Source organism: Silurus aristotelis, assembly GCF_946808225.1.
Source record: "Silurus aristotelis genome assembly, chromosome: 24".
NCBI classification, from domain to species: Eukaryota; Metazoa; Chordata; class Actinopteri; order Siluriformes; family Siluridae; genus Silurus; species Silurus aristotelis.
Window position 1 is genome coordinate 12,840,171 of NC_139597.1, and position 19,845 is coordinate 12,860,015.

The 19,845-nt window shown below is 34.6% G+C and overlaps 3 protein-coding genes across 4 annotated transcripts in view; 2 read left to right on the top strand and 1 right to left on the bottom strand.

Moving 5' to 3' along the window:
• Positions 1 to 2,706: 2,706 nt before the first annotated feature.
• iapp (islet amyloid polypeptide) lies at positions 2,707 to 3,900 on the top strand (the record flags this gene model as incomplete). Its single annotated transcript, XM_083528908.1, has 3 exons — positions 2,707 to 2,786; positions 3,174 to 3,308; positions 3,720 to 3,900. 3 exons carry the CDS (start codon positions 2,707 to 2,709, stop codon positions 3,898 to 3,900), a joined length of 396 nt encoding a protein of 131 aa, XP_083385034.1.
• A 5,754-nt stretch (positions 3,901 to 9,654) lies between these two features.
• Positions 9,655 to 17,739, top strand: pyroxd1 (pyridine nucleotide-disulphide oxidoreductase domain 1). Of its 2 annotated transcripts, none has more exons than XM_083528572.1 (13): positions 9,655 to 9,895; positions 11,129 to 11,227; positions 11,339 to 11,419; positions 12,257 to 12,376; positions 12,489 to 12,617; positions 13,866 to 13,939; positions 14,384 to 14,565; positions 14,787 to 14,857; positions 14,952 to 15,054; positions 15,142 to 15,254; positions 15,949 to 16,071; positions 16,374 to 16,511; positions 17,302 to 17,739. In XM_083528572.1, the coding sequence occupies exons 2-13, from the start codon at positions 11,144 to 11,146 to the stop codon at positions 17,548 to 17,550; spliced, it is 1,467 nt and encodes a 488-aa protein (XP_083384698.1). In that variant the 5' UTR covers positions 9,655 to 9,895; positions 11,129 to 11,143; the 3' UTR covers positions 17,551 to 17,739. The 2 variants fall into 2 exon arrangements, with proteins under 2 accessions (XP_083384698.1, XP_083384697.1); XM_083528571.1 differs by having other exon boundaries at positions 9,655 to 9,877.
• Positions 17,740 to 18,049: 310 nt separating this feature from the next.
• LOC310719177 (protein mono-ADP-ribosyltransferase PARP11-like) overlaps positions 18,050 to 19,845 on the bottom strand; it is a 3,565-nt gene continuing 1,769 nt past the window's right edge. Inside the window, exons 5-7 of the mRNA XM_083528636.1 lie at positions 19,440 to 19,573; positions 18,808 to 18,968; positions 18,050 to 18,732 (exon numbers count right to left, since the gene is read on the bottom strand). Of these exons, the coding sequence (XP_083384762.1) occupies positions 18,470 to 18,732; positions 18,808 to 18,968; positions 19,440 to 19,573 (558 nt within the window). The 3' untranslated portion in view covers positions 18,050 to 18,469. The remainder of the gene's footprint in view (positions 18,733 to 18,807; positions 18,969 to 19,439; positions 19,574 to 19,845) is intronic.

The following is a 19,845-nucleotide window of genomic DNA, read 5'->3' on the forward strand; positions in this document are numbered from 1 at the left end:
ATTGGACAAAGTGTGCTTAGTCTGTAACTAGTTTCTAGTCTGATAGTAGACATTAATCTTTAGATTAATGAGAGCATTAATCTTTGATAGCATTAACCTTTAGTCTGGTCTACTGAATTTCTTTAAGGTAGTCCATGTATAAATAGACATTCGATGTCACCCAGATGAGAATGGGTTCCCTTTTGAGTCTAATTCCTCTTAAGGTTTCTTCCCCATGCCATCTCAGGGAGTTTTTCCTTGACACAGTCGCCACTGGCTCACTCATTAGGGACAATTACAACCTATACATTCTTTTATAACTGCTTAATCTCTGAAAAGTTGTTTTGAGTCAATGTCCATTGTTACAAGCACTATCCAAAATAAATTTTTAATTAAATTAAAGTATAGAAGCTGCCCATAGTGAGGGGAAAATCAAATGTTATTCAGAACTATTCTTTATTATGTTTCCTGAACTTCCTCCTCTGAAGTTAGTTAAAAACCCTGGAGAAGCAAGTTAAATTAAATGAGTTCTAATGTGTATTGACTATTTTCTATTTCTGCTATTTTCTGCTATATACAAGTAGACCCCAACTGACGACGTGGATAGGGGCCGAAAAATCGGTTGTAAGTCCATCAGGTCATTAGTTGAGAAGAGTGACTACTCTATGATGCGTTCCGATGCAGCCATAAAGAGGCACTGTAAACACATTTTTTTTTTTTTACATAAAATAATTAAATAAAAAAAGATCTCGTATTTCCGTAATGTCGTAAGTCGAGTGGTCGTAGGTTGGGATCTGACTGTATACAAATAAATTACAAGGCACTGTAGTTGACTTGAAATTCACTGTACACATTTAAAACAAAGGTTAGCTTAAAATAATTAAACATAATAAAAATTCTACTGTCTCTGCCTCTCTATGCCTTTCGAGTATCTACAGTATAATTCAGTGCCTCTGTTACTGTTAAAATAAATTTTTTTTTTATTATAATTATTATTATTCTGTATTGGGAACTATACATACATATAATACATGTTATACATCTTTAGGAAACAAATGAAGTAACAGTATAAATTACATATTTACATACATACATACATTTTGGATGAAACAAAGGGGCAAGGTATCGCCTTGTCTCCATCTCCTGCTGTGTTGGTGACCATTTGCTCACGATTTAACCAATAAACTGAGAGAATGCCAAATCTGTGTAAACCTTTTGATATTCCTATGATAATGAAGTGGTTTGAGAGAGAGATAGTTATCTGAGCCAGGACAGCTACTTCCTCTGCATGTTTTTTTTCTTTTCTTGTCACCGAATTGCTTTGTTCTCCTTCAGAGGGACTGCCCTCCAAAATGTGTATAAAACCACATTGCTTAGTTCTTAAAGTGGGACTTGATGAATGCAGCGCAGAAGCAGAACCATCTGATGCGTAGGACCGTCTGCAATAAAGACTACTGCTAAAAGACTCCTGGTCTTTGCTGGAAAAAAGTCTACAACACTGAAATGAAACTGAAATTGACAAGAGTCGTTTTTCTTTTTTCTAATGCTTATAATGCTAATGCGTACAAGCTCTGAAGTAAGAATTTTTTTGTCAGCATAATTTAATTCAGAAGTTTAATCAGGCAGTCTGGTTCATGTTGGAGGACAGTATTCCTTTTTTTAAGCCCTGATTTTCAGCATACACTTGTTTATTTCAAATCCTGGTTGAACCAGATTATTTCTATTTTTAAAGGAAACCAAGATAAAGAGTGATCCAGAGCAAGTAAGAACAATTTCCTGCACAGAACAATTGCAGGCAAAGTTAAGAGCGAAGAAGGAACACATTTAGTCCCTAATTCATAATTCTATATTTGAAGAAACTTTTATAACAGAAAAGCTTTATACAAAACCTGAACAACCCACTGTTGTTAAATCACTGCCATCGACGATGAGGATGACAAACAGGATGACGAGGGCTTGAGGATGTTTTTTGACCTGTGCTGTGGGCTTGGAAATTGAGCGCTATATTTGGAGAAGTGTGATGTCACAAGTGGTTGAGGGAGAAACCTATAACAGGCTTAGAGAAAACTAGTGACAGCACCAGTAACGCCTGCTGCTGCTCTCACCTTCTTCTAAACTACAGGAGGTAAGTGTTTTTGTTTTTCCTTCTTCAAAAATTCTTATTGTTTAGTCAGGCTCAGGAAATTGAAACATTATTTTTGTTAGAGTTTTTTTAATCCTACTGCCATATGTTTTGAGAAATTATCAATAAGTTTATGGTGCAAAAACATTATAATTTATAAATGTTTTTATTATGTATTTTCTTTTGTTTATATATGTTGGTTTTTTTTTATATATTGACATTTTTGTCAATATAGGGAAAGATTTCTTTGTCTAGATTTTTCAACATTTTATACATATTTTATCCAGCTCAATAGTTATGCTGCCACTTAAGATTTACAGCTGTGCAATTTCCACAGGCTGCTTATATTTACACTGTTGTTGTTTTTTCTGTATTGGCTGCATGATTTGTGTAATTCCAGTTGACTTGCACTTTGCTGTATTGCATTTTATAAAGTTAAAAGTGTGTAGTTCTGGATGCTTGCTAGTTGTTTGTTCCAAAAGTACACATGTAGTATGTTAATATTTAAAAACAGGCTTGATTTGAGTATATCACTTGTCCCATTCTACTGGAATGAGACATTTATTCTTTATCAGTAATTTCTGTCTGCTCTTCAGAATCCTGCCATGTATCATCTAAAATTTCCTGCCCTGCTTCTTCTGCTACTTGTGCTGTTGCAGTGTGTGACCACGGCGCCAAACAACAGGTGAGCAAATGGCACTGATGTGAATAATTGTTCCTGTGTGCAAAACTCTGTGATAAAATATGAATACTTTAGATGTCTGTTAGAAGTGATGGAGCCAATTAAAAAGACATTTAAAAGAATGAATAAAACCTTGTTATTTATTATTCAAACAATTGTTTATATGTACAAGTATATCTCAAATGCTACAAAATGATGCAATGAACATTAGAACAAAAAATAATGCAAATAATACCATCCATATTCATAAAAAAAAAACATTTATCATGTTCTATCATATCTAGAAGTGCAGATGCCCTGTACAATGCTCTGTAATGTATGTGTCTGTTTTTGTGTATTGTATATAATTTCATCACACTGTTGTTATGAAATGTCTTTTGGCTACTGTAGGTTTTCCATCTCCTCCAATGAACAGGTGGATGAAATGCTGGATGGGAAAAGATGGACAGCCCCAGGTTTGCTAAAGAACCCTTTTCTTCAATTTGCAGAGATGCGACCGGAGATGGAACTCAACACAGTCAACAGGTACTTGAGCTAAATGGTGAAGGCTCTGAATGTGACCAGTGATGCATAAAACAGATAAAGTGCTTGAGAGAGTTGAATTTGTTTAATATCATAAAAAAGAGTGGAGAAAGCGTTTTCCATTCTATCGTGCATCTGTAAACACTCTAAACTGGCAATTTTCACAAACATGATTTTTCATTGATGTTTTGATTGTCTATGATCACTGATAAGATTCACTGTATGTTAAATTAGCATATTTGTAATAATAAAATACAATATTCAGAAACGTATTAGAATTTTTACTGAATAAACACTGAAAAATAACAGTATCCTTTAAAATTTGATTCAAAGTTTTCTTTTTGATAAAAGTCTCAAGTTCCAGATTATCCTGAAAAATCTTTTTTTTTTTTTTTTTTTTTTTTTTCAATTCAGCCCAAAGCATCACATAGAGAAAAGAAGATGCAACACGGCCACATGTTTGACTCAGCGGTTGGCCGACTACCTTATTCGCTCCAGTAACACCGTCGGCACGGTCTACATCCCCACTAACATCGGTGCGAACACCTACGGCAAGAGGGACGTGTTCCAATCAGCCAATTCACTCCCTCTTTAGTCTCCTCTTGTGTAAATATACAATACCCATCCATCGTAACAAATCCTAATGGTGATGACACATCTTCAGAGTGTTATTTCACGGTTTTATTTTCCTGTCTGTGCCTTTTAGTTACAAAACAACAAAATCATTACGAACAGTGCGCTTGCTGCAAACAGTACAATGTAAAAATCGCACGATGTGAACAACAATAATGTATTTATAATTCATAAAGTGTTTTATTCTTTTATTTTGTAATAAAAGAATCTTGAAATTACAATTCTGTGTGCAAGGTGATTATAGTAATAATAAAAAACTAATTGCATAAAAAATGTGATCAAAATATTAGAAAAGAATATCGGTCAAAATAAACAAACATGAATCAATAACAACAGTTTCTGTCAGTGTTTGTAAATATGGTCTTTTATTTACATTTACATCGTTTACAACAAACCTGTAATAATGTATAGAAGTGCTTAAATTTTTTTATGGATTCTCACACTAGAATAAATCAAACTAAAACAATGGTTGAGAGGGTTTAGTGTGAGAGGACAAAAAAGTGTTTGTGTGTAGGTTTAGAGCTTGCTTAAGTATTGCATGAGTGTTGAGCAAATTCTGCAAACATATTATGTCTGCAATTATCTCAAAAAGGTATCTGCTGCTGTATCGTGGCCCTTGAATTTGCCCTTGTTTACATGAATGTGTTGAGAAGTGAACGCTTACCAACACTGTGTCACTTTCTTTTTGCACCTCAAGTGTTAGTCATCAATGAGCTTTATTCTGTGTAATTAAAGTAGTTCACCTCTGATCTTGTTTATCTGATCCTACAATAAACCGTTACTTTTAAGAAAAAATAACAGTAGCTCTAAATCCTCTTAAAACATAAAAAGTGCAACAAAATGTTTGATGTTTAATGTTTAAAGTGCAAAATGTGTAGCAGAATACTGTAATATTATGAAACAGGCCTGGAGATGAAATGAGTTTAGTCTGGTACAGCGCAGCTGTAAGATAGTATCGTAGAAATGAATGCAATTTGCTTTAAAACACATCATGCAATATTAGAATTACTACAGTATTACACAGTATTAAGACTCTAAATAATGATGAATGAATGAATAAAGCTATGAAATAACATTAATAAATACGGAAAAGTGTACATAATATTTTCCAGTATATTAAAAACTAAAACGTCACAAAGGCAGAATGTAGTTGACCTCTACATGACCTTTTGATTGATTCATGTAAAAAACTAGGGGTTAACAAACAATTATACATAAGGCATACAATATATACAATAAACACAGGCTCTCACATTAAAACTCATTTGCATATTAATGTTTTGGATAATTATTGCAACTGTTTTTCATTCATAAGTTTTCTATTTAGTTTTAGTTGTTAAACTTGAGATTAAACCAATTTCAATAAAGATAACTTTAATACTAGTGTGTGTGGAATATACATCACTATATAAAAAAATTCAAAAACTAAACAAAAATTGTAGACACTCTGGCTGCTCTTATATTTGTTACAAAAAAAAAAAGCATGGCCTTAATGTTTATCACGGAGTAAGTAAGTAAGTAAATAAATAAGTAAGTATGTAAGCAGTAGGTTCCGATACTGTCATTTTATACAATACAATGAAATTGGCAACTCTCAGACTTTTTAAACATAAAACCCTAAAATGAATTTTAAATAAGAAGATAACAGAATAATTAACAATATTGTAAAATATTTACAACATTGCATAAACATGGAACGCTTTGAGTAAAATGTGCTTATGTTTTATTGCACATAGCATATATAATATATTGTACATATAAATAATATGCACATTGTATTTACAGTTGTATATACAATGTACATATTCCATACTGTACATATATTCCACCTTCTCTACACATGTTGTGCCTTACACACCTCTTACATGTAAATGATAAAAGTGCATGTATACATCCTTAGTGTACATTATCAACAGTTTCTTCACATTTTTAACACAACCTAGAACCTTTAGGTTTATTTCCTGTATATATATTTACATATATGCCTTACCAACTGGAATAATAAATGTAAAAAAAAAAAAAAAAAAAAAAAAAATTAAGATATATATATATCTAAATTTTTTTTTTTTTTTTTTTTTTTTTTACATTTATCTACAGACTTAGATCTCTTCATGATTATGGTTAGACAGCCTTAACTTAGTAAGTTAGTAAGTTTAAAATCTACATTTAACAAATAAGCTGTATAGAATGTGCATCTAAAAAGCAAATCTTTATATAAACCTGACCTTAACTCACTTTATCATAAGATGATGGCAAGAGGTGAAAATGTCCAGAAGCATAAAAATCGTCAGATTTTGTTTTCTTATGCATATATACAGGTTCAATACAAATGAAAGGAATAAAGAGGGGCTCGGTGATGCTGTGACATTATGCTGACATCTTTGGTTTGGGTGCATTTTTTCCCATAGTGGGAAGCATCACTGCAAAACACTACAAAATTATTTAGACAGATCACCCTTATAATATGCTAAAAAAAATTTCTATCTTGAGAGACACAGTCTTAAAAAAAATTATCAATGAAAGATGAAAAAAAAAAAAATGAAATTGTGTGCATTTACATTCACCACATCTACATTACTCCTGCATCTCATACTTGTTGTCAAGCAGCCGTCATTTAATTCTCAGAGTTCATTCATATCTATCACAACATCATTTGTCAATTAGAGTCCATTGTCTTGGTAGGACAACTGCTGCTCATAGGAGTCGTGTTGCTCCGCCCACAATCGTAAAGGACAGAAATAGAAGAAGCACAGTAAATGTTGGTAATGTAAGGAATCAATCAGGATAGTGGAGCTGGGTCATGTTCCATAAAACCACTACCAAATTGTCCACTCTGGCAACAGTCCTGGTCGAATCTGAAGCTGATGAATGTTTCTGTTATAAATTTCACACAAACCTTCAAATGCAAAATTCAAGATTTAATAACACTGATGTTGAATTTCTCTCTGTTCTGTGTTAACTGGTACAAATGTCTTTATTTGATGGACGTTCTTGTTATGACTTATCCAGATTGGTTGAGATAAATGGTATAATTATTATGACATAGGTACACTGAAATCCACCCTACTGTTATGCTGTGTCTCTTTGAATCCAAGTGTCTAACAGTAAATTTGTGAATAATAGCAGGTGGGGAATAATTTTATCTAATTTTTTTTGCGATCTGCTGTGATGACGTGAGAATCTACACTGAGCGTCTGAGAGGTTAAAGTGTGTACACGCTTTTCATGGAAATTAATATGCTTGGCAGGCATTGCCATCAGATCTATTTTTTTATTTATTTTAGATTACATGTACAGAAGAAACCAGTCAGTATAACACCTTGACCCTAAAGCTTTAAATAGCATAATTAGAGGTGACTTGAATATATTATTTTTGCAGTTTAACTTGAATAGATTTCAGTTTGACAGGAAAGTGGACAATATAACACACAAACCTACGTTTTTTTTTGCCTAATTTTTTACTATGGTATGGTGCTCAGACAACCTCAGACAGGTTGGCCACTAGAGGAATAAAGAGTAATAAAATATTATAAAATAATTCTACTCAAGTAAATAGAATAGAATAGTGTAGTGTAGTGTAGTGTAGTGTAGGTGAAATAAATCTCAAACTATTTGTTTTAATCTAGGGACACCTTTACAATTTGAAGTGCAATAACAAAATTGTTAATAAATAAATAAAAATAAATAAATACCACTACTGTCCATGACTAATGTGTTATGCACTTTCACAGTAACAAAAAAAGAAATTTCCTATGAAGTTATTTATTATGAAAAATCGCACATTGAGAAAAGGAAATTAATGAAGTACAAATACTTCATTACTGCAATTAAGTAAACCTTTCTGGTATCAGTACTTTTTAGTTTCAATCACTAATTTTTTTTACACAAAATATTTGTAATTTCTACTTCTTACATTTTCAAACCAGGCTCATTACTTTAGTTTTAATCTATTTGGTGACATGTTTTTTTTTCTCATCGTGTGCCGTTTTCAGCCAATTAATATATTTCTTGTCATTGCATGGATTTTCCAATCTACAATTATAACTCTCACAAGTCAAGTCAAGTTTATTTCTATAGCGCTTTTTACAACGAACATTGTCTCAAAGCCGCTTTACAGAATTTTAAGAGTTAAGGTGAATGGTGTGCATTAATCCCTGATGAGACAGCCATGGGGACTGTGGCAAGGAAAAACTCCCTTAAATGTTATGAGGAAGAAACCTTGTGAGGAACCAGACAAACACACCAAACACCAAAGACACCAGAGACGAAGGCTAGGATACGAAGCTAACAACAAGTAAGGCAGAAGGCAACAAGAAATATGGCTAACGTGGAGAAGACAGTGATGTAAACATGACTGAGACCAGAGACATTCCTGATCACCTGATCATCATCATCTTTGCTCTGCTTATGTTTTATATGGTGGTTGTTCAGCCGGGATACAATCATTAGATAACAAAATTTTGAATGATTTTTGAATAATATAAACTTTAGTGAAAAAGTGTAGTCAGTACTTCAACTTTTAAAACGTATGTATCTGTACTTGTGAAGGATGGGTGAACTTTTGCCATCTCTGGTGAGCGGCGACTAATCAAAACTCTTCGATTGGACACTGCATTATTAACAAAAGTGTGTGATTGGTTATACAGTAATGCTTAAATTGGGTTCCTCTCTCTGCTTAGTGTTGGTAATCCTAAAGCTCAAATATTGGCATATAACAGAGGTCGGGATTTATTTTTTTTGGCTACCAGTTCAGTTTCGGTCTGCTCCATTCATCTTCACCTGATCTCCGCACTGCTCACCTGAAAGTCACGTGACCCCACACGTCACACGTGCACCGCCCAAACTGAGACTATCTGATCTTCTTTTGTTTTGTTAGTGTCGCTGAAAATCTGCAAACGTATGTTCATATGACACTTACACTTACATTGTAAAACTTGTAAATGAGCTATCTTATGTGCATTAACATCCCCTCCCCAGTCCCTGTTAATTTCCAATCCTGGAGTAACCAAGGGTACAATGCAACAGTACCACGATTATGTAAACTAAACATGTTAGTATTATTAACCGAGTTTTTAAAAGCTGCCAGTTTAATCACCTGGGGCAAACAGCTTACACTGCAAAATAAAGCATTTCGTTTCAGCTGGATCTGCATCACTGGCCTCTGTCTCGTCCATCTCCATCTTTCTTTCTTGAAAGTTTATTGAGTTTGTTCTCCAGCCCATAAATCAATCAGTGCAGTAGTTTCAGGGGCTTAATTCCCACCCCTTACAATATTATTTATTCTGCTCTATAAAAACATTTTGGGTTAAGACACGAAATAAATCTAATCTCAATTTCATTTTGAATAAATTCATTTAAACAAACTTGAATTTTTTTTTTTATTATTCATTTATGGGAAATATGTACAATTTGGGGTGGGGGCATATAATATAATACTTATAAATTAAATAATTGTGTGATATGCGATATTATATATTGTCAATAATGGTTTTGGTTTGTGAAATTTTAATATAAAAGTAAATGAATTCCATATCCTAGTTCCCTGCTCTTTTTAAATATTTTGTTGACCTTAAAACGTTCAAGATTGTGGAAAACAATATAATGATTTATATAATATCGTTCTTTCTTTCTTTCTCGGCTCAAAAATGTAAAGGGGAACTTTGTATTTCTAAATTCAATTCCTTTTTATAAATGCCTCGTTTACTTTTAGAGCCTCGTCGGCTGCCGTAGTTAGCTGATGTAAGAAGGCGGAAACTATGGACGCTTTGGAAAGCGATTTAACTTCCTCTTACCTGTAAACGCGCACAAAATAGACTGTAAGAGAATCAAGTCTACACCCTGGCTGATATATTGTGCGTCATATACTGAGCCGTTTGGCATTTAACCACAGGATCTACTGTAGTAACGTTTAGGAGCAATACGTGCCTGATTCCTATACAGGTTTGTGAACAGCGAACAGTAAGTCATCGTCACATTGTATGTAAACAAAAAGAACTATATACAGACGACTAGTACACGAATGGCAGTCATTTGCCTTTATATATTGAACAGTAAACAACAAACAGTTGTGTCTAAATAAATGTAAAGTGCAAACAATTGGGTTTAATAACAAATGAGGTCAACCGCCATATACAGATGTATTATATATACCATATAACATCTATTTTATATATATATATATATATATATATATATATATATATATATATATATATATATATATATATATATATATACAGTACAGACCAAAAGTTTGGACACACCTTCTCATTCAAAGAGTTTTCTTTATTTTCATGACTATGAAAATTGTAGATTCACACTGAAGGCATCAAAACTATGAATTAACACATGTGGAATTATATATGGAATTATATACAAAACAAAAAAGTGTGAAACAACTGAAAAACGTCATATTGTAGGTTCTTCAAAGTAGCCACCTTTTGCTTTGATTACTGCTTTGCACACTCTTGGCATTCTCTTGATGAGCTTCAAGAGGTAGTCACCTGAAATGGTCTTCCAACAGTCTTGAAGGAGTTCCCCGAGAGATGCTTGGCACTTGTTGGCCCTTTTGCCTTCACTCTGCGGTCCAGCTCACCCCTAAACCATCTCGATTGGGTTTTCAGGTCCGGTGACTGTGGAGGCCAGGTCATCTGGCACAGCACCCCATCACTCTCCTTCTTGGTCAAATAGCCCTTGATGCCTTCAGTGTGACTCTACAATTTTCATAGTCATGAAAATAAAGAAAACTCTTTGAATGAGAAGGTGTGTCCAAACTTTTGGTCTGTACTGTGTGTATATATATATATATATATATATATTTATTTTTTTATTTTTTTACACACACTATGGCTGCTATATATTGTACAAAGTTCTATAGTAAACTCTTTATTATACCTGACACACAATGCTGTCATTTGCACTACCATGCACTCGCACTTTATGTACAATACTTGATCTGTTATATAATCTGTATCCTTATTTAATACTCATACTGTCTATATCGTCTCACATTGTCTGTATTATCTTGTCTTGTCTGTTTTGTTTTGTATAGTAGAAGCTAAATGTATAGTTTTTATTTACATCTGTACTTTTAGAGCCACTAATTTATATATATAAATTTATATGAATCAGTAAAATTATAATTATCTCTCTCTATCTGTGTGTGTTTGTGTGTTGTATAAATATGTGTAGGTGGACCTAAGTGGTATGGCAGGAAGCTCCCCAGCAGAGAAACACTTTAGATTCGTGGTTGTAGGAGGAGGAATTTCAGGGGTCACTTGTGCAGAGCAGGTAAATCTATCAGCTTTAACTTTATAGTGATCTGTTGTTTATCCTCATCCGTGGTTGTTTATTCTCATCCAGCCATGTCTAATATATTCTCCTTTTTTCCCCTTTCTCCAGCTGGCCTTCCAGTTTCCTGAAGACGAAGTCGCTCTTCTGACCGCTGCTCCCCTGGTGAAGACTGTGACCAATTTAAGACAGGTCTGTTTTGCGAAGTCAAAACAATAAGTGCAGGAACATTGATGTTATGAAGCAAACAAGACACAGGTTATTTCTCAACAAAACTGGTCACAATAAAAAAATAAAAAATAAAAAAAAAGGCAGGAAAATTTTCTAGCAAGAAACTTTTGTGAAGATGCCGACTCTGAAATTAACTTCATAAAAACCTGAACGTTTAAATTCGTTTGTATTTGTAGTTAGTTACACTGTAAGTCCCAAATATATTTAATAATGATTGCTAGATAACCTGTTTACACATATTAATGGATATAATAATGATCAGGGATGGTAAGGTTGGAACCATTCAAGCACAATCAATCAATCGCTCAAGGTTTTGCAAATGACATAAGAATGGTTAAAATATAAAGATCAAACTGATCTCTCGGCTGCATACTGCAGTTTATTGCATCTGACATTTGGACTTTGCTGATATTTTTACCGACAATTCATTAATGTTTGATTGAGATGGATAATTGATTGATAAGCTTCATGTATTTTATTCCATTCAGCAAAAGCTGGTGAGATTTAGTCCTGAAATTTAAAGCTTCGTTAGGGTTCATATGGTGATCGCAGTTTTCAGTTTCAACTGCATACCAACATCATCCCCCCAAAACAACAAAAACAAACACACACTATAATGTTTGTTTATTTATTTATTTCTCATTCCATTATACGAATACCTAATGATTCAATTCCACAAGCCAATGGGACAAAGGTCAATAATCAAAATATATAGCGCTTTTCTTGCACACAAATCACAACCCACTCCTCAGAAAACCACTGAATGTGAATAATAAAGATTTAAAACATTTCCCAAAGGTGTCCAAAACCTTGGAGGACTTTGATGTAGAAGAACAGCCATCCAGCATCTTAGAGAAGAAGTATACTAACCTGAAGGTTATTCACTCAGCAGTCAGAGCCCTCTTTGCAAAACAGCATGTGAGTCAAATTATTCTTGTGCGTGTGTGTGTGTGTGTGTGTGTGTGTGTGTGTGTGTGTGCGCCCATAGCACTTGAGCGTCTTAGCAATGTTATTGAGTTCTTGTGTGTAGGTGTTGCAGACTGAGGATGAACGTAAGTTCCGTTACGAGAAGCTGTGTGTGTGCACCGGTGCCAGACCTAAACTCCTCATCAAGGAGAACCCTCACGTCCTAGGTATACGGGACACGGACAGTGCCCAGGTACTGCTAATGAAAAAAAATATTCACTACCATTTTCACTGACATAATGAGATTTTGTACACATAGATATGACATTGAATTTTATTTACTATAAATATACACAATGCATAACTAAATACTACAAATCATAAAAAAAAGTGTTTTTATGATTGTGTAAAATATTTTCTTGATTACACTGCACTGTGGAATTCAATTCTGATTGGCCAGAATGTGTCCTCTGCGTGTATCCTTAATTAACAAAGAAGCGACTGCTATCAGCACTTTATAACAATCTATTAAACGGAAATGCTGACTATGTGAAAAACCTTTTAAAAAATGTATATTTAAGAAAGAGGCTGTCATAACAATACTTATTAATAAGCAAAAATTATAAGTAATTATAAATTTAAATTAAATATAAATTAAAAATTAAACTTTAGAGATCACATACCGTAATTTCCGGACTATTAAGCGCACCCAAATATAATCCGCACACTGAATTTGACAAAGATTTTTATTTTGAACATAAATAAGCCGTACCTGTCTATAAGCCGCAGATTCCTACATTGAAACTAATGAACTTTACACAGGCTTTATGAAAGACAGTGTCTGTTACACGGCTTGTATCTAAACAGTAGCCTACCAAGAAAGTCATTGTTCACTGTCTTCCTCCTTCCTTTCACAAAAATTTTTCTCGAGAGTATTTCTTTTGGCATCGTCGTGCGTTTAAAAATCACCACCGGTGAATCTTTTCTCCCGATGCCGTGCAGCTCAGAACACAGGTGAAGTGTGTTTTTTCATGCCCGGATGTTTTCAGCATGACGAACGATTCACATTTCCTGTAGTCAGTCCGAGTGAGCGGCAGGTCAAACGTCAGAGGAACATTATCCATATTTACCGATTCAGTGGGAGCGCATCTCATTTAATATAAAGAGTTTCATTGGTTCACCTGAACTCGTTCGGCATTTTCATTGGTCTAATGTTACGGGGTTCAGTTTTTTATCTTGAAGCTTGTGAAACCGGGAAAAACCCCGGAAAAATCCACATATTAGCCACTTCGTTATTTAAGCCGCAGGGTTCAAGGCATTGGAAAAAAGTAGCGGCTTATAGTCCGAAAAATACGGTAAATGGATTTTATGTTTGAGAACATCGATCCCAGAACATTGAGCTGTATTTCCAACCTATATGAATGTGTATTTACTTGTAAGGTCACAGATAAACAGGCACTTACATTTTCCCTCCCTTTAATGTTGAACTTTTTTTCTACAGGACTTTCAAAAGAAGCTTTGCAAAGCCAAACGCATGCTAGTCATTGGGAATGGAGGAATTGCTTTGGAATTGGTGTAAGCTGCTTTTTTTTCCAGATTGTATATATATGTTGAACTACATTAATAATATAAACTAATGATAATTGTTTGAAAATATATATATTATCATAGATCCCAGTGCTCTCTGTCTACCATTGTGGCAACCAATTTGTTATGGTGTGACTATTGCACACATTATGTAGGTGTGTGCAGTATATCTGGAATCTTTTGCTTTAATTCAATGTCATAAATCTGAGCAGACTTGTCCAGTGTTTCCCAGTTCTGTTAGAAAATTTCCCCTTGCATTGGACATTTTACATTTTTGGTGTTCCCTGCTCATATCTGAATCCTATCAAATTCAAATCATTACTTAATAAAAGAAAAGGTGGAAATGTGTGTGTAAGAGCAGAGAAACAAACTAGTGTGTTCTTGTGGTTGAATCTGTTACTACACCAGCCATCATTGTGTTTCTGTGTGTAGCTATGAAGTGGAGGGCTGTGAGGTGATCTGGGTGATAAAGGACAAGGCTATTGGGAATACGTTCTTTGATGCTGGAGCTGCTCAATTTCTCATCCCCTCACTGCAGTTGGAGAAACCTGAGAAAACACTGCCCTGCAAGAGAACACGCTTCACTACTGAAAGAGCCCCAGAACCTAAAACAGGTACACTAAAGATTAGCATACATCAGACAGGAACTTTCAGGCACATATCTTGAGGGAACGTTGGAATCAGCAGTGTGTAAAAAAACTATTTACTTTGGGGGTCATGGGGACATTGTTCTGAGATTAGCTAAAGCATTATTTGTAACTGTTGCCACTGCTGCTGGAAGTGTTTAAAGCATTTAGAATGATGTACTATTCTAATGTGTGTTGTTTCACACCAGTTTCAGCAGATCTTGGTAGTGCCTTAGGTCCAGACTGGCACCTAGACATCAATCTAAGAGGAGCAGAGAAGGTGTGTGAGTGTGCTTACTCATATAGAAACACTATACATTTTAACAAGTATCAAGAACAACTTCCCCAGGCCGTATTTTTTTTTCTTCTCCCAGGTTTCGCACAATGTGCATGTAGAGTATGAGTGTGAGATTGAAGCAATCCATTCCCAGCAGGACTTCATGAGCTCACCACTCTATCTACAGAAGGGTGAATTAGGTAACACTGTTCTTTGAAACTAAAGTGTATCACAGTACAAAAACTCCATGGAAGTAGGGACTTTGAACTCTCTTTCTTTTTCCTTAGGCGTGTGGCCAGTTTATGTACAGTTAACCAACGGGAAGGTATATGGCTGTGACTTTGTAGTCAGTGCTACAGGGGTGATCCCAAATAGTAAACCTTTTCTTCAGGGTAACAATGTAAGTACTAAAATGCCCAGTTAGTTTTATTTATTTATATATATATATGTATTAGGGGTGTGAAGGTGCAAAACATAAAATTGCTTGTCATTTTTTTATTAACGCATTATTATTAATATTTGTGATTAGGATTTGAACAGTTTACATTTTTATAAACAATTTTAAATAAAATGCCTGCTTGGTTAAATAATATATAATATTTTATAAAAATAGAATAAATGAAATTAATGCAATAGATTGGTCCCCATTTGGGAAATACAGATGTGTATGTAAGTGTGTGTGTTTTACATTTAGATATTAAATTTTCTAAAGATATGATCTACTTAACTGTTCTATTTATTGCAGCATACTTTAACGAATGTCTTCATTTATTACCTCAATATGCAGAATTGTGTACCGAACCGAAAGCCCTGTACCCCGGTACAAATACATGTACCGTTACACCCCTAAAATATATATATATATATATATATATATATATATATATATATATATATATATATATATATTGTATATGTAATATTGCTGATTATCTGTTATCTACAGTATATGGTGTGTGTGTGTGTGTGTCTGGTGTGTGATTATTAAACATTATCAGGCTGATGTAAAGTGTATTTTTCTCCATTAATAAAAAAAAAAAAAAAAATTGTGTTTGAAAATTTAAAAGACTTTTTAAAATGATCATTAAATACAGTTTGACCTGGCAGAGGATCATGGCCTTAGGGTTGATGAACACATGCGGACATCTGAACCGGATGTGTATGCAGCTGGAGACGTGTGCAGTGCAGGCTGGGAGCCTAGTCCCCTCTGGCAGCAGGTTTATTCATGAACTCATTCATAAATGCAAACTTTTACTTCCTGTGTTTTGTTATCCAAGATGTGTTTTTTTATAGGAAGTTCTATTTGACTTCCTTTTGAGGAATATTTGAACAAAAACACAAAACCTAAATGTTTTTTTTTAATAAATGTGTTACTCTTTTAATATCTGAGGCATATATTCCATTTGCTGGCCATAATAAAGTCAAATCACCAGCACATTTATGTTCAAATCTAAACTAATTTTTTTTTGGAAATATTGAGTCTCACATTCACTGTGTCTGCTGTGCCCCCTTGTGGCAGATGCGCTTGTGGACTCAGGCTCGTCAGATGGGCTTCTACGCTGCACGCTGCATAGCAGCCCACACGCAGGAGGAGGCAATTGAGCTTGACTTCTGCTTCGAGCTCTTTTCACACATCACCAAGTTCTTCAACTACAAGGTGATTAGTGCTCACGTTCTATTCTCTCCTCTCTTTGTCTCTTGGCACTCTTAATTTTCAATCTATTTCCTGTTTCTCAGTCATTATTCTTTTTAATGTTTTTCATGTAGAAATCACTCCATGGTTGCCATAATTGGGCATCACATTGCAATTTTGCCTGACTTGTCAATTCCCTGGAAATTAGTGGACTAAAATACTAAGAAACTGTGATTTACTTATCAAGAGGAATATCCCTGCCCCATACATTAATACTGCAGTATTTTATGTGGCTTCAGTTAGCTAGGGAATTTCATACAAGTGTTTGAATTTCTCGTGTCCCACTGCTGGTCTATTAGTGAGATTAGCAAAGAGGTTCTTTGCTGTGTTTGTATATATCCCTATATTATTTTCTCCAAGTGTAAATTACTTGTTTCTTTCACCCTTGCATTTGTACTCACAGAAGGATCATTTTTACATCAGTTGCAAATAAAAGAAGGGGTCAGCAGTTTTAAATCATTAATTTGAGATGATCAGATAGCACTTAATCTAATAATGTATTATCTCTTACTATGTTAATTGAATTTCTTCGTGGAAAAAAATATATGCACATAGTGGTATATACGGAGTTATTTATTAAATAGTTAAATGGTCTCACAAATTACTTTCTCTCTTTTGCTATCTCTATCTATCCATCGTCCACTGTCTTCCTGTCACCTGTTTCGCTTCCAAATTCATATTTTATTAAGAAGAATTATAAGATCTTTGCACATTGATGTTTGTCCGAGTTATCTTTATGTTGTGTCCCCTACAGGTGGTGCTGTTGGGCAAGTTTAATGCACAGGGCCTTGGTTTAGATCATGAACTGCTGGTACGCTGCACTAAAGGCATGGAGTACGTGAAGGTGGTGTTGAGCCGAGGGCGTATGGTGGGAGCTATCCTTATCGGAGACACTGACCTGGAAGAAACCTTTGAGAACCTCATTCTCAACCAGATGGATCTTTCCTCATATGGGGAGGATTTGCTTAACCCTGGCATTGACATTGAGGACTACTTTGATTAAATTAGGATGCTGAATATTCTAATTAAGGATTGTGCTGATGTGTATGAAGATTGAGGTTTTAACAATATAATATGTATAAACTCATGGATAAAGCACTGCTAGAGAATGTCACAAAGTGCACTCACTTTAAATGGCCTGTACTTTGTGGAATACTGTAGTCCAGATGTGGACACAATAAAGTAAGCAAAATAAACTTTCTTTCGGCTTCTCCCGTTAGGGGTTGCCACAGCGGATCCTCCGCACGTTTGATTTGGCACATGTTTTACGCTGGATGCCCTTCCTAACGCAACCCTCCCCAATTTATCCGGGCTTGGGACCGGCACTAAGAGTGGCTGGGGATGGTTCCCTGACCGGGGATCGAACCCGGGTCGCAGCGGTGAGAGCGCTGCATCTTAACCACTAGACCACCAGGGGAAAGTAAGCAAAATAAAGCAAGCAAAAATACAAGAGCTATCAATGCTGTGAAAGAAAAAGAATCACCCCTACTTTAACAACTCGGCAGGCTGTAGTTAAAGTTTATAATTATGCACCAGCTTGGCTTCTGTAGAAGATCCTCTGTTGTGGCTTATGTAAGCCAGAGCTAGAGCAGTCAGAAAGGGAAGTTTTGATTAAAAAGATAAACGGACAGAAATGCATGCAATATTTTCCTCTTATTTCAAGGTTTTACCCACTAATCATAAGCATTAAAAGTTAAATGAGGCTTATTTAAGGTAACTGATGTTCTATTCAGTGTGCTTATATCAATCTTTGTAAAAGAAAGTTGATGAGCTATGCACTACAGGACATACATGATTCATATTTATCTAGACTATTAAACTTGCTTCTTTTTGAAACCAAATTTTGTCCCTACCTTCTATATCCCAAAATCAACCAACCAGTACTATATCTCGGTTTTCCACAAAAAAATTTTTTCACCCATTTATTCACCATACACCAGCACATACTCAGGATATATTTGGTTAGAATTAAATACAACAAAAATCCTAGGATATAGTGTATTATCAACACAGCTATCATGTATATTTTCAATTTGGTCATCATCAGGTTTGACCAGATCAGGTTGTCCTTCGGTGTAATTCCCAACAAGCACGCGTGCAAGGAACATTATTTGTGTGGTGTTATACTGGTTTTGAGTCGTGCTGTACTTGTGCGCGTAGGCTGCATGTTTGGCAAAGTATGTACCTAAAAGAAAATGCAACCTTTTTTGAAATAAATGAATGTAGTGTGAGGACAACAAATTATAAAAACTCAGCTCACCTTTGCCTAAGATGTGACCATGTATTCTCAACTTTTCAGATATTCTGCAGTCAAAGTTGTACAGGCAAATATTATGCACATTGTTTTTGCCTGTGCCATGGAAGAGCCATTCTTCGTTAATGTCTGACGTGCCTTTTATCCTCATTAGCTGCTTTTTTTTCCTACAGACAAAAGAATATATTGATGAAGGTAACAGGAAATAGATTAACTGTAAAGTGTTTCTACACACTAGAGGGAAAAAAAGAAAAGAAAAAAAAAATATATATACACACACACACACACACACACACATATATATATATATATATATATATATATATATATATATATATATATATATATACTGTATATATGGCAGACACCCTTATCCTGAGCGAATTACCATAATCTTATTTATACATTTGAGCAGTTAAGGGTTTTGTTCAAGGACCAGATTGGGGGTTTAGAGATTTAAACTCACGACCTTCCGATCAAATTGAGCTGTATTTTCTCCACACAGGTTAAGCTAATAAATAAGGCTTAAATTATGTTAATCAACAACATGGAGTTTTTGTAAACTAAGACCTTGATTAACCTGTTCTAACAGAAAGTGAAAAATAACTATATTTAAAATTCACTGGTATTGTTCTTACCTACAATACAGCTCCCAGAGGTCAATGTTCTGTATTCTGTAGATACATCTGAGAGGTTTTTTCAGTAGACCAACTTCTTTCACATAGTTCTCCACTTTCTTATACTCACTTGTTTGCCACTTTACATTAAAAGCCTGAAAAAGAAGATAGGATTATTGTACAAATAGTTTTGAGTTTTTAAAACTTTTTATAAAGCAGCATTGCAAGCACACTATTTATTCACTAACATTGGGTTATCCATAGTTCATTTAAAGGGTAATGAACTGAAACTAACACATTGGCAAAATATATAGATGTCTTCCATTTTGTATAGTTGCACAGGTGGTTATTTATATTGTTTATGTTAGTTTTTGTTTTTGTTAGTTTTAACCTTGGATAACCTCTAGGGGTGGACTAGAAAAGTTGC